The 13,809-nt window shown below is 44.3% G+C and overlaps 2 protein-coding genes across 2 annotated transcripts in view; one reads left to right on the top strand and one right to left on the bottom strand.

Annotated features, from left to right (window-relative positions):
- crip2l (cysteine-rich protein 2-like) overlaps nt 1–5,416 on the bottom strand; it is a 28,492-nt gene extending 23,076 nt beyond the window's left edge. Inside the window, exons 1-2 of the mRNA XM_056294633.1 lie at nt 5,396–5,416; nt 5,209–5,270 (exon numbers count right to left, since the gene is read on the bottom strand). Of these exons, the coding sequence (XP_056150608.1) occupies nt 5,209–5,251 (43 nt within the window). The 5' untranslated portion in view covers nt 5,252–5,270; nt 5,396–5,416. The remainder of the gene's footprint in view (nt 1–5,208; nt 5,271–5,395) is intronic.
- Nucleotides 5,417–13,263: 7,847 nt separating this feature from the next.
- The window catches only part of rad51b (RAD51 paralog B), a 138,121-nt gene continuing 137,575 nt past the window's right edge, over nt 13,264–13,809 (top strand). Inside the window, exon 1 of the mRNA XM_056294354.1 lies at nt 13,264–13,435. Within this exon, the coding sequence (XP_056150329.1) occupies nt 13,352–13,435 (84 nt within the window). The 5' untranslated portion in view covers nt 13,264–13,351. The remainder of the gene's footprint in view (nt 13,436–13,809) is intronic.

The following is a 13,809-nucleotide window of genomic DNA, read 5'->3' as shown; positions in this document are numbered from 1 at the left end:
GCCGGGACGCGAACCCGGGTCTCCCGCACCATGTGCGACTATGTTAACCAGTCAACTAGTATAAAAAGTCAAGACGCCTGATAAACTATTGACATGAAGTTTAGTATTAAACAGTCTGTTGGGCGTCCGGGTAGCGTAGCGGTCTATTCCATTGCACAACAACACGGGGATCACCGGTTCGAATCCCCATGTTGCCTCCGGCTTGGTCGGGTGTCCCTACAGACACAATTTGCCGTGTCTGCGGGTGGGAAGCCAGATGTGGGTATCCTGGTCGTTGCACTAGCGCCTCCTCTGGTCGGTAGGGGTGCCTTTTCGGGGGGGGGGATAGCGTGATCCCCCCACGCGCTACACCCTCCTGGGGAAACTCCTCACTGTCAGGTGAAAAGAAGCGGCTGGTGACTCCACATGTATGGGAGGAGGCATATGGTAGTCTGCAGCCCTCCCCGGATCAGCAGAGGGGGTGGAGCAGCGACCAGGACGGATCAGAGAGCGAGTTGACTGGCCAGGTACAATTGGGGAGAAAAAGCGGGAAACATAAAAAAATTAAGACTCAGTGAGACAGATTTATGATGTCTGCTCTTTATAGGTTTCCAGTGCTGAAGGTATAAAACTGGGATGTAATGCGTATCAAGGGTCATTAGACAGTTACACTGTTGCCTACCAGCCAGTCCATGACAATACATAATAAGTCTGAATAACAGCTTTATAAATATTTTGCCATATGAGCAACAGAACACGATGAGGGAGGTCTTCCACGGTGTGCCCTGTCGGTGTTTGTTGACAGAAGAGCGAGTTAATGAACGATGGGTCAGATTATATCAATTAATATATGATGGGTCAGATTATATGAGTTAATGTATGATGGGTCAGATTATATCAATTAATATATGATGGGTCAGATTATATAAATTCATGTACGATGGATCAGATTATATGAGTTAATGTACGATGGGTCAGATTATATCAATGATGGATCAGATTATATGAGTTAATATATGATGGATCAGATTATATGAGTTAATGTACAATGGGTCAGATTATACGAGTTAATATATGATGGGTCAGATTATATCAGTTAATGTATGATGGATCAGATTATATGTGTTAATGTATGATGGGTCAGATTATATCAGTTAATGTATGATGGGTCAGATTATATCAGTTAATGTACGATGGGTCAGATTATATGAGTTAATATATGATGGGTCCGATTATATGAGTTAATATATGATGGGTCAGATTATACAAGTTAATATATGATGGGTCAGATTATATCAGTTAACGTACGATGGGTCAGATTATACGAGTTAATATATGATGGGTCAGATTATATCAGTTAATGTATGATGGATCAGATTATATGAGTTAATGTATGATGGGTCAGATTATATCAGTTAATATATGATGGGTCAGATTATATGAGTTAATGTATAATGGATCAGATTATATGAGTTAATGTATGATGGATCAGATTATATCAATTAATATATGATGGATCAGATTATATCAATTAATATATGATGGGTCAGATTATATCAGTTAATGTATGATGGATCAGATTATATGAGTTAATGTATGATGGGTCAGATTATATCAGTTAATATATGATGGATCAGATTATATCAGTTAATGTACGATGGGTCAGATTATATCAGTTAATATATGATGGATCAGATTATATGAGTTAATGTATGATGGGTCAGATTATATCAATTAATATATGATGGGTCACATTATATCAATTAATATATGATGGGTCAGATTATATCAGTTAATGTATGATGGGTCACATTATATCAGTTGATATATGATGGATCAGATTATATGTGTTAATGTATGATGGGTCAGATTATATCAATTAATATATGATGGGTCAGATTATATCAATTAATATGTGATGGGTCAGATTATATCAATTAATATATGATGGGTCAGATTATATCAGCTAATATATGATGGGTCAGATTATATGAGTTAATGTACAATTGATCAGATTATATGAGTTAATATATGATGGGTCACATTATATGAGTTAATATATGATGGGTCAGATTATACGAGTTAATATATGATGGGTCAGATTATATCAGTTAATGTACGATGGGTCAGAGTATGTCAGGTGGGTCAGATGGGTCTAGTATGACCGTCCTCCCTCTGGGTCCTCAGGTGGATGTAGAGGTCAATCCTGGAGCCGCATAATGGGAGGACGCCTGCGCGCTCCATCTGGATCCTCCCCCCTGACCCGTCACCCTTGGGGGACCCTACCAGGAGCCAAGCTCTGGACGGCATAGCTCGAGCCTCTCCACCACGACAAGGTGGCGATCCAGGAGAAGTGTAAATGTAAACCACAGAACCCTCCTGCAAATAACCTGAGCCCAGACGGCCCACACCGACAAAACGACGTCAGTCATTAAGGCGGTGAATCCTCGTTGGATATTTGCTTACAGAATATTTACACTTTTCACTGCACAACCCTGCGCAGCTCTGGGACTATTCCCTGGCGCATCCCAGAAAACACTTCCGGGCGTTTCTACAGACACAGCTGGCCGTGTCTGCGGGTGGGAAGCCGGATGTGGGAGCGTGTCCTGGTCGCTGCACCAGCGCCTCCTCTGGTCGGTCGGGGCGCCTGTTCAGGGGGGAGGGGGAACTGGGGGGGAATAGCGTGATCCTCCCACGCGCTACGTCACCCTGGCGAAACTCCTCGCTGTCAGGTGCAAACAGGGGTGTAGCACAAAATTCTGGGCCCCGTACATTAGCAGCGCCTGTGGGCCCCTTTGCTCTTGTTTCACGTGTTACTTTTTTTAAAGTTCTAGCATACTGTATATTATTTACAATAACTTAACCTAACTTAAATATCTTTTCAATAACTTAACCTAACTTAAATATCTTTACAATAACTTAACCTAATTTAAATATCTTTACAATAACTTAACCTAACTTAAATATATTTTCAATAACTTAACCTAACTTAAATATCTTTTCAATAACTTAACCTAACTTAAATATCTTTTCAATAACTTAACCTAACCTAAATATCTTTTCAATAACTTAACCTAACTTAAGTATCTTTACAATAATTTAAACTAATTTAAATATCTTTACAATAACTTAACCTAATTTAAATATCTTTACAATAACGTAACCTAACCTAAATATCTTTACAATAATTTAACCTAACTTAAATATCTTTTCAATAACTTAACCTAACCTTAACCTAACTTAAATATCTTTACAACAACTTAACCTAAACTTAACCTAACTTAAATATCTTTTCAATAACTTAACCTAACCTTAACCTAACTTGAATATCTTTACAATAACTTAACCTAATTTAAATATCTTTACAATAACTTAACCTAACTTAAATATCTTTACAATAACTTAACCTAACTTAAATATCTTTTCAATAACTTAACCTAACTTAAATATCTTTACAATAACTTAACCTAACCTTAACCTAACTTAAATATCTTTACAATAACTTAACCTAACCTTAACCTAACTTAAATATCTTTACAATAACTTAACCTAAACTTAATCCAACTTAAATATCTTTACAATAACTTAACTTAACCTAACCTAACCTTAACTTTACTTAAATATCTTTACAATAACTTAACCTACCCTAAATATCTTTACAATAACTTAACTTAACCTAAATATCTTTACAATAACTTAACCTAACTTAAATATCTTTACAATAACTTAACCTAACCTTAACCTAACTTAAATATCTTTACAATAACTTAACCTAACTTAGATATCTTGCAGTGATTGGAGAAACATCGCTGATCTGATCTGTGCTCGTGCCTGGATCCGCAGTCTCTCGCGACAGGACTAGATGAGCTGCATTGAGAGACGCTCGTGAGTGGCGGGCTAAACCATTTTGCACCTTTGTAAGGGGTGAGAGGGGGGCCTCAGAGAGGGGTGAGGGGGGCCTCAGAGAGCCTCCACTATTTTCTTGAAGTCCATCAACCGACGTATTGAGCCAACTTTAACTGAAGTTATGACACTAATCAGATAGAAATAAAAAAAACAAACTTTTAATTCCAGGCTTCTCGAGCCCCCCCCCGGGCCCTGGTAGCCCCCCCCCACTACACTACGCCCCTGGGTGAAAAGAAGCAGCTGGCGACTCGACGTGCATGGGAGGAGGCATGTGGTAGTCTGCAGCCTCTCCCCTCCCCGGATTGGCGGAGGGGGTGGAGCGGCGACCGGGACGGCTCGGGAGAGCGATATCGCCGTTCAGTCCCAGAGGACTTACCGTCATAACTACGTCATCCAACACACGGAAACAGGGGAGGCGCTGATAATAACGTACGACCCCCAGCACGCTGACAGACCCTCGACTTGAACGAGGGCGAGGCGACACTTCCGCAGTAAGAGCACAGCTGCAAAACGAACACCTGGTGATTGGCAGGTCTGATAAAGGAGGAGGAGACGTTTTAACGGACGGGTGGAGGCGATGGAGGGATGGCTCCAGCGGGTTGCCTCCTGCCTGGGAGCTGTCCGTGCTAATTGGTGCTGAAACTCTGCTCGCGTCTGCGTTAGGGACCACATCGATCCGCGTTATCGGACACGTGTGATCGATGAGTTGTTCACCCCTCCACGTGGTGGGCGGGGCTGTAAGATGGAGGGGAAGCCGCCCTCTAATAAGACCACACAGGATATCGTATCCCCGTAATGATGGGGAGGCGGGGCGGGGGGGGGGTTCGGATGTGAGCAAGCAAAGTAAACTCCCGTCAGCATCGGCGTGCACGTGCACCTGATCCCCTGGCCGGTCAAAAGCTTAAGAGCGCTGAAAGATAGGAAACATAGCAGAGTCCCGTCCCGTCCCCACCCTGCCTGCCTGCCTGCCTGCCTGCGACCCCCCAGGCTGCACCTGCTCTGCTGCGACTGCAGGTGGTCCACCAGTTACGTCATCATTTCACCAAAAAAGGTGCGTCCTTTAAATGCAAGGATAAAAATGACGAATGTGCAGCCGGACTACGACGCTGACACTGGACTGAGTAAAGTGGGCTTAACTGGGCCTCGTTTGGTCCAGACTGCATGAAAAACAAACCTGTCAGGAATGAACGCCGTTACCAATGAAATTGCGGAGAGTAGTCTCGAGCCTCGGAACCAGACAGAACCGGAGAAAGAGGTTTGGATCGAATGACCACATGCAGTCCACCATTACGGCGGTGATGACGAGAAGCAAGGTGCGCTTACCGAAGTAGACCGTCTTGTCGCATCTAGGACACTTCGATGCCATCTTCCATGTATTCACCTCACTGACAGAGAGAGAGAGAGGGGGGGGGGGAGAGAGAGAGGGGGAGAGAGAGAGAGAGAGTGTGTGTGTGTGTGTGTGTCGTCCTCCTTTCAGTTCATTGACGGTCTTTGTCACAGACTGACACACCTTCCAGTAGTGCAAAGTGAGACCGGCATCCACCCCTTTGCCTTCTCTCCCTGATTTACATAGCCCCGCCTTCGCCAATGACGTAACGCCAGCGCCTCCTGTGCGGTGACGTAATGCCTTTACCATACTACAGCCAAGGGTCGAGAGACGCCGTTAATCCTCAGGCACTGGACGGGGAGACTCCCTCTGCCTGGATACAATGAAACAGAATTCATTCATTCATTCGATACATACAATTCAATACGTGATAATAATCATGATAATAATAATAATAAAGTTTGTGTAGCGCGTCTCATCTGCAGAGACAGATCTCTAACCGCTTCACAGACTGTAGTAAAAGAAAATAATAAAATAAAAATCATGATAAGAATAGAGGGGAGCAACACTTAATACAATGAAAATGAATAGCAAAATAAAATGATAATAAAACAGTATGACATAACGTAATATCATATGATAAAAAGAATAGAGTACAACCACTTTGTTTTTCCGAAAGAACTTCGTTTGCAGTAGCCAGTTTGAAGCAGATACATAAATATGCTTATAAACGATGCAAATACATCACGGCAAAAAATATATACATATAATTTATATGTAAATTATACACTGATCAATTATATATGCACTATTATACTTTTGTACCAAAGTGCTCATATATTTTAAACTATACTACTCACATGTTAATCATAACATACTTATGCTATGCTAATATTCTTCACAAATACAATAGTATACTGCACTTCAGTATACTATAATGCCGAAAAGTAGAACATACTCTACTATTATGCCATTGAATAGTACTATCATACTATTACATTTTCATTTGCTAATACTATATATATGTATATATGTATATATACACTCACTGGCCACTTTATTAGGTACACCTTGCTAGTACCGGGTTGGACCCCCTTTTGCCTTCAGAATTGCCTTAATCCTTCGTGGCATAGATTCAACAAGGTACTGGAAACATTCCTCAGAGAGTTTGGTCCATATTGACATGATAGCATCACGCAGTTGCTGCAGATTTGTCGGCTGCACATCCATGATGCGAATCTCCCGGTCCACCACATCCCAAAGGTGCTCTATTGGATTGAGATCTGGTGACTGTGGAGGCCATTTGAGTACAGTGAACTCATTGTCATGTTCAAGAAACCAGTCTGAGATGATTCGAGCTTTATGACGTGGCGCGTTATCCTGCTGGAAGTAGCCATCAGAAGATGGGAACGCTGTGGTCATAAAGGGATGGACATGGTCAGCAACAATACTCAGGTAGGCTGTGGCATTGACACGATGCTCAATTGGTACTAAGGGGCCCAAAGTGTGCCAAGAAAATATCCCCCACACCATTACACCACCACCACCAGCCTGAACCGTTGATACAAGGCAGGATGGATCCATGCTTTCATGTTGTTGACGCCAAATTCTGACCCTATCATCAGAATGTCGCAGCAGAAATCAAGACTCATCAGACCAGGCAACGTTTTTCCAATCTTCTATTGTCCAATTTTGGTGAGCCTGTGCGAATTGTAGCCTCAGTTTCCTGTTCTTAGCTGACAGGAGTGGCACCCGGTGTGGCCTTCTGCTGCTGTAGCCCATCTGCCTCAAGGTTCGACGTGTTATGCGTTCAGAGATGCTCTTCTGCATACCTCGGTTGTAATGAGTGGTTATTTGAGTTACTGTTGCCTTTCTATCAGCTCGAACCAGTCTGGCCATTCTCCTCTGACCTCTGGCATCAACAAGGCATCAACAAGGCAACAGAACAGCCACTCACTGGATATTTTCTCTTTTTCGGACCATTCTCTGTAAACCCTAGAGATGGTTGTGCGTGAAAATCCCAGTAGATCAGCAGTTTCTGAAATACTCAGACCAGCCCGTCTGGCACCAACAACCATGCCACGTTCAAAGTCACTTAAATCACCTTTCTTCCCCATTCTGATGCTCGGTTTGAACCGCAGCAGATCGTCTTGACCATGTCTACATGCCTAAATGCATTGAGTTGCTGCCATGTGATTGGCTGATTAGAAATTTGCATTAACGAGCAGTTGGACAGGTGTGCCTAATAAAGTGGCCGGTGAGTGTATGTATATATGTATATATATATATGTGTGTATATATATATATGTATATGTATATGTATATATATATATGTATATATATATATATATATATAAAGGTGTATATAAAGGTGTATATAAAGGTGTATATAAAGTTGTATATATATAAAGGTGTATATATATAAAGGTATATATATATAAAGGTGTGTGTATGTGTGTATATATATATATATATAAAGGTATATATATATATATATATATATATATAAAGGTATATGTATAATTATTATTTTCGTGAGCTAGATGTAAGTCTGACATTCATGCAGACTTGTCAGAGCACAGTTCCCTCTGGAGAGATCCGTCCTCTGTCTTGCTGGTTCCTACAAGGGTCTCTATTTTGGAAAATGAGAGCTGTTACTGTGTGATGCTGATATCCATCCACCCCCCGCACCTCTGTTTGTGTGGCCTCCTGGTCGTCAGGCAGCAGCAGGAATGTTAAGTGATGCTCTCCATCCACAGCATTCCCTGCATTCAGATCCGGGTAACGCCTACGTTCAGTGCCGTTTTACCAGGAATCTGACGTGGCTCTCGATGCTGACGTTCCCTTTGCAAAAATAAAGGGATTCTGTTCTCTAACACGTCTCATAAAGCGCAGGATGCCTCTGAAGCTAGGGTTGAGAGGGCCTCAGCAGCCTGTTGAGCAGCTCGCTTGGAGCAAAGTGCTGCTCTTTACTTCGTATTTTCCCATTTTAATATTCCATTTACCCGCATGAAAAGGCTGACATAACGTTACATGCTGCAGCTGCTCATCATTTCACAAGAGAAAAATGACTTCATGACAAACACTAAGAAACAGAGTGTGAAAATGGATGAAATGGAAACACATATCCTGATATAAAATACACTTTTCATTGCCCAGGTCATCTTGGGAATGACTCCTGATCGATATCTGTCCGCGTTCCAGCATCTCTTATTGGTAAAAATCAGCATATTAATGAACTAATGTTGTGTCTGAGTCTATGACGGGGGTGAACTGAGGTGAACTGGTTGACAGACACGATCTTAGACCTCGGTAATTTATAGACTTTAATTGTGTGTGTGTGTGTGTGTGTGTGTGTGTGTGTGTGTGTGTGTGTGTGTGTGTGTGTGTGTGTGTGTGTGTGTGTGTGTGTGTGAGAGAGAGAGACTGTTAAATGTCAAACACTTCATCACTCTCTTATGGCCAGATATGAATGTCAGTGGGCCTCATTCATCAGTCGTTCCTACGTGCAAATATGTTCTTACACAGTGGATTTTATTAAGCTCTCAACATTGTCTGACAGTCACTTGTCAGAAGCAAAGCCTGATGGTTATTTGTAATTCCTTCCCCCTAACATCTATTATTGTCTACCTCTTGCAACGAGCAATCATCCAGGCTTGCAAAGTCATCAGTGTTACCAGATGAGATGAGTGACCTGATGGCCAGGTCTCAGTGTGGGCAACCTTTCCCCGGGAGGAACATCAGCTCTGTCTTGTCCAGATTGAGCTTCAGGTGGTGTGTCGCCATCCACTCCGAGATGTTAGTCAAGCACGCAGCAATGCGTGTCTCTACTTGTGTGTCAGAGGGAGGAAAGGACAAGATCAGCTGGGTGTCATCGGCATAACAATGGTAATAGAAGTCATGCGAGTGAATAACAGAACCCAGGGATGTCGTGTACAGGGACAAAAGGAGAGGACCCAGAACCGAACCCTGTGGAACGCCTGTAGTCAGTCTGTGAGGCTCCGACACAGATCCCCTCCATGTCACCTGGTGGGAGCGACCCGTCAGGTAGGATGCAAGAGAGTGCAGAGCCTGTGACACCCAGCCCCTCGAGGGTAGAGAGGAGGATCTGGTGGTTCACTGTGTCAAACGCAGCTGACAGGTCCAGGGGTATCAGGACAGAGGAGAGAGAGTTTGCTCTCGCAGAGTGCAGTGATTCTGTCACTGCAAGGAGGGCCATCTCTGTCGAGTGCCTCACTTTGAACCCAGACTGGTTGGGGTCCAGGAGGTTCTTCTGGTGGAGGTACAAAGAAAGTTGGTTAAAGACAGCATGTTCGAAAGTTTTGGACAGATAGGGTAGATGGGAAACCGGTCTGTAGTTTTTGACGTCAGAGGGGTTAAGTGATGGTTTCTTGAGAAGGGGGGGTGACTCTAGCAGTCTTGAAGGCAGATGGAAAGCGTCCTGCCTGGATGGAGGTGTTGATGAGGCGGGTTAGAAAGGGAAGGAGTTCAGGTGCTATAGACTGAAGAAGAGGAGAGGGGACCAGGTCAAGGGAGCATGTGGTGGGGCAACTGGATGTGATGAGATTGAGGACCTCGTCGGGGGAAAGGAGAGTGAGATGGGATAGGGTGGGACGTGAAGAGATGAGGGAAGGTGCAGAGGGTGGAATAGTGCAAGCAGCACTAACCGGGTGGTGAGAAAATGAAGATCTGATGTCGTTTACCTTCTTGTCAAAGAAGTTAGTGAAGTCATCAGGGAGAAGGGAGGAAGTAGGAGGAGGAGGTGGGGGTTGAAGAAGTGTAGAGAAGGTTTCAAAGAGTTTCTTAGGATTAGAGCAGAGGATAGGATTTTAGAATGACAGAAGGCAGCCTTAGCAGCAGAAAGGGAGGGAGAGGAAGTGGAAAGAAGAGATTGGAAGTTGAGAAGGTCCTCTGAGAGTTTGCCTTTTCTCCATTTGCACTTTGCCACTCTTAGGCTCTGTCTGTCAGTACGTAGTTGGACAGCAAAGGGGCAGGTGGAGTTGGGCGTGCAGGCCTGGAGGTGAGGGGACAGAGGTTGTCCAGAGAAGAGGGGAGGGTAGAGAGAAGAAGATCAGTAGCAGTGTCAGGGGTTAGGAGAGAGAAAGATTCAGGTGTAGGGAGGATAGAGGTAACAGATGAAGAAAGATCAGTAGTGGACAGAGAGCGGAGGTGTCTATGGGTGGAAACCATGTGGGGAGAGGGAAAGGGGCTGAGGGGGGTGAAGAGAGGGAGAGAGAATAGGACATGAACTAGTGGTGAGAGAGCTAGAGGGGAGTAACAGAGAGATTGGAAATAGGACAGTGTCTGGGAAAGATACAGTCCAGCTGGTTGCTGGCCTTTTGGGTAGGAGGAGAGGGTGAGAGGGGAAGGTCAAAGGAGGAGAGGAAAGAGAGAAGAGGTCCTAGCTTGTCAGTGTGGACGTTGAAGTCACCGAGAAGGATAAGTGCAGAGTCATCATCATCATAGATGGCCTCTGGAACTGACTCCCCGTTCAGACCAGTGTTCCTCCCTATCATGGAGTATCATCATTGAAAACCAGTCAGAAATGTGGCCTCTGACAAGTGGGATGAAGAAGAGGATTGAGGTTCGACAGAGTAGCTTGTCATAATAACTCAGGCTGCCTTCAAAATTTGAGTTCCCTCCAACACAAACAACTTTCCATGAAATCCCCATGGCTAACAAGTGTGTGTTGCAGAACATAAACACATGTAAACACATTGAACAAAGATGGAAACTGCCTTTGACTTCCACAGCCGTGGAGCTCTGCGGAGACGTGGGAATCCACTGATGTTAACATAAACTCCTGAGACTGGCTCTCAGGAATCAGGGATCAGGAGCACTTTGTCATTTCACTTCACGCACTTGCGTACATGAAATGAAACGAAATGCCATTTCCCCCAGCGCACAACAGTGCAACACAAAGACAAAAGCACATCCAAAAACTACAAGAACACGTATATCCAAACTAATTCAAAACCAAACAAAAACAAATGACTGTCCGCCTTCTTGGCCAAGACAGACGGACAGCCAGTGTCTCCATGGGGACGTTACTTTCTCCCATGACCTTTTCCAGAGCTTTCCTATCACCACTGCCACTCCTCCGGCCTGTGTGAGGCTGCCAGTTCACTACTGTGCACATTTTCATTTCTTGCCATTTCCCCACCCGATGCTTTGTGACAGTTGCATTTTCATACTTTTTTTATAGTTTGTGCACAGACAGAGGACTGTTTTCTCCCCCCATGCAACTGGATAAGACGAGACAATAAAGTTTTATGTATTTACGATCTGAATGCTTGGCTTTACCTGTGACTCATTCCTGGTATCTTCTCCCACTGTCTGAGTTTAAAGCATTTGTTAAAGATAACGCAGCAACCTCCACTGACTCTTGCTATTGCCATTTATAGACTGTTGTCTTCCTGGCCATCTCTCGCTCTGGTATCTACCTCGACATTATGGTTTTAAGTTTGTGTTTTTATTGTAGCCCATGTTTTTTTTTTTTAATTGTGTACAATGGATTTATTTGTTCTATTTTTGATTCTGCCGTCTTGGTCTGGTCTCCCAAGCAAAAGAGATCCTGATTCTCAAGTGGACGTGCTGGTTAAATAAAGGTTAAATAAATCTGTCTTTGGGTTTGGTTTAATACCAAACTGTGCTCATCTGTTGTCGGCTGTTGTCAGTTTGTTGGGACAGACACAGCAGCGCTGATACTCCGCAGCCCGTCTGTCTGTGTGTCATTTCTATTTCAGCCAGCAGCCGTAGACATGATGAACCCATTTGTGCATCATACCGCTTAAAATACACATGTTTTTTTAGAATTTTTTTTAGTTTTTTTTTGTGTGGTTCTACCATAGGCGTTTCTAGCCCATTTTTGGGGGGTGCTGCAGCACCCCTAAATTGAACCCCAGCACCCCTAAAATTGAAGAGATTTTTTATTTTTTATTTTTTACTGTATGCCCATGTTTAATAAGCTGACGAAATGTCAAAACCATATCCAGTATATGGTTTAAACGTAATATTTTAACAACAAAAATACAGCACCCCCCATGCTTCGAAAATGGTTTGATCCACCCCCCAAATTTATCTTGCCTGGCCGGCCAGCACTCTGGGTGCTCAGCACCCCTAAAGCTCTGATCCTAGACTCGCCCCTGGGTCCCAAAACAGAGCTAATGAGAATTCTAACAAAACCATAAAATGGTGTAACGTGCATGGATAAGAAGACACGCTGGCCGGCGGGTCTGACCCTTTAGTCGAGCGGTTAGCGATGCCTCCTGCGGTGCGGGCGACAGGGGTTCGCCTCCCGGCCGCGGCAGCTCCTGCGGTTGCCCCCCGAATTTGCTACAATAGCATCAATAAACACTTAAAGACCCTTAATGAGCTCGAGCGAGCTTCTGTTTCTACCGTCTCTAACGTACAGTGTTTTCCCAGGTTATGTGCTGGATTACCTTCATCCTTTATCTTCTTCTTGGGGAATTTAGGAGAACGCGCTAGTTTCGAGTTCGCCTGTCTCTCCCAGTCACCGCATCCTTATATGGGAATCTCCGCTCAGCGGCCGCTGACGCACGCGCGCGCGCGCGCGCACGCACAAACGGAGTTTACGCTAGACGTGATCGCGATGAATTTCAGCTCTGTTATCGTTTGACAGAATAATGATTAAACAAGGTAGAAGATTTAGCTCCTAATCTAAAACGCGTGTTTTTTCCTTAAAAAAAAAAACAGGTTTTCCAGACCCGCACGAACACGTTTTCATCCGGAAAGGAAAAAAAAAAGTTAACAGAAAAATATATCCGCCTCTTATGATTTACGGCGTGAGTCGAATTTGGCTTGACTTAACTACATTGCCCATAATGCATCACGGCAAAACAAACAAAAACTACAACCGCCCTATTCTGCGTCTGATTGGCTTACCGTGACAAGCTTGCCCTAAATCCAACCAATCCAATCAAACGGAGGCGACGAGCGCCAGCCAATCAGACGCAGAGTAGGGCGGGTCATGACGTCGCCGACCGCGGAACAAAGTCAGCCACTGGTAGCAAGAGTTGCGTTGTGGAAGACGCGCGGAGCTCAACGGCGGCCCGTCTCTCCTTGATATTTCCTAATTATTTCATTTATTGCGGTCGTATTGTGACTTGCGTGCCTCTTATGGCGAGTAAAAAACTTATAAGAGCGGGTGTGTCGCTGGAACTATGCGAACGACTCAAGCGCCATCACGTAGAGAGTTGTAAGGTAGAGTGCTCTTGTTTTGGTCAAATAACGCCGGGGTTTAGCTGTTCCGGCGTCTCCCCCCCCCCCCTCGGACAAGGCTAATTATGGCTGAGTGATTGACGTGAGCAACGTTTAGCCTCCAACTCCGTTTAGGTTCGGGAAAGATACGGCTGTGTGTGTGTCCATCCAGCCAGTATCCGAACCGCTTAACAAAGTTTTGTGTAGGCAACTCTGACGTAGGAGCCACCGCCATTTATTTTCATTTTCTCTGTTTATTTGCGGGCTCGGTGTCCCCAGTGGTTAGTCGGCGCTGGTGCATCACAGCGCGAAGGTCCTGGGTGCGAACAGCAGGTGGATTCTGGGTGGGGGGGTCTGCGTGGCTCTCATCCGGGTGC

This window comes from Lampris incognitus, chromosome 15 (assembly GCF_029633865.1).
Source record: "Lampris incognitus isolate fLamInc1 chromosome 15, fLamInc1.hap2, whole genome shotgun sequence".
NCBI lineage: Eukaryota > Metazoa > Chordata > Actinopteri > Lampriformes > Lampridae > Lampris > Lampris incognitus.
The sequence above is the reverse complement of the archived record's forward strand: the minus strand, read 5'-3'. Positions and strand labels throughout refer to the sequence as shown.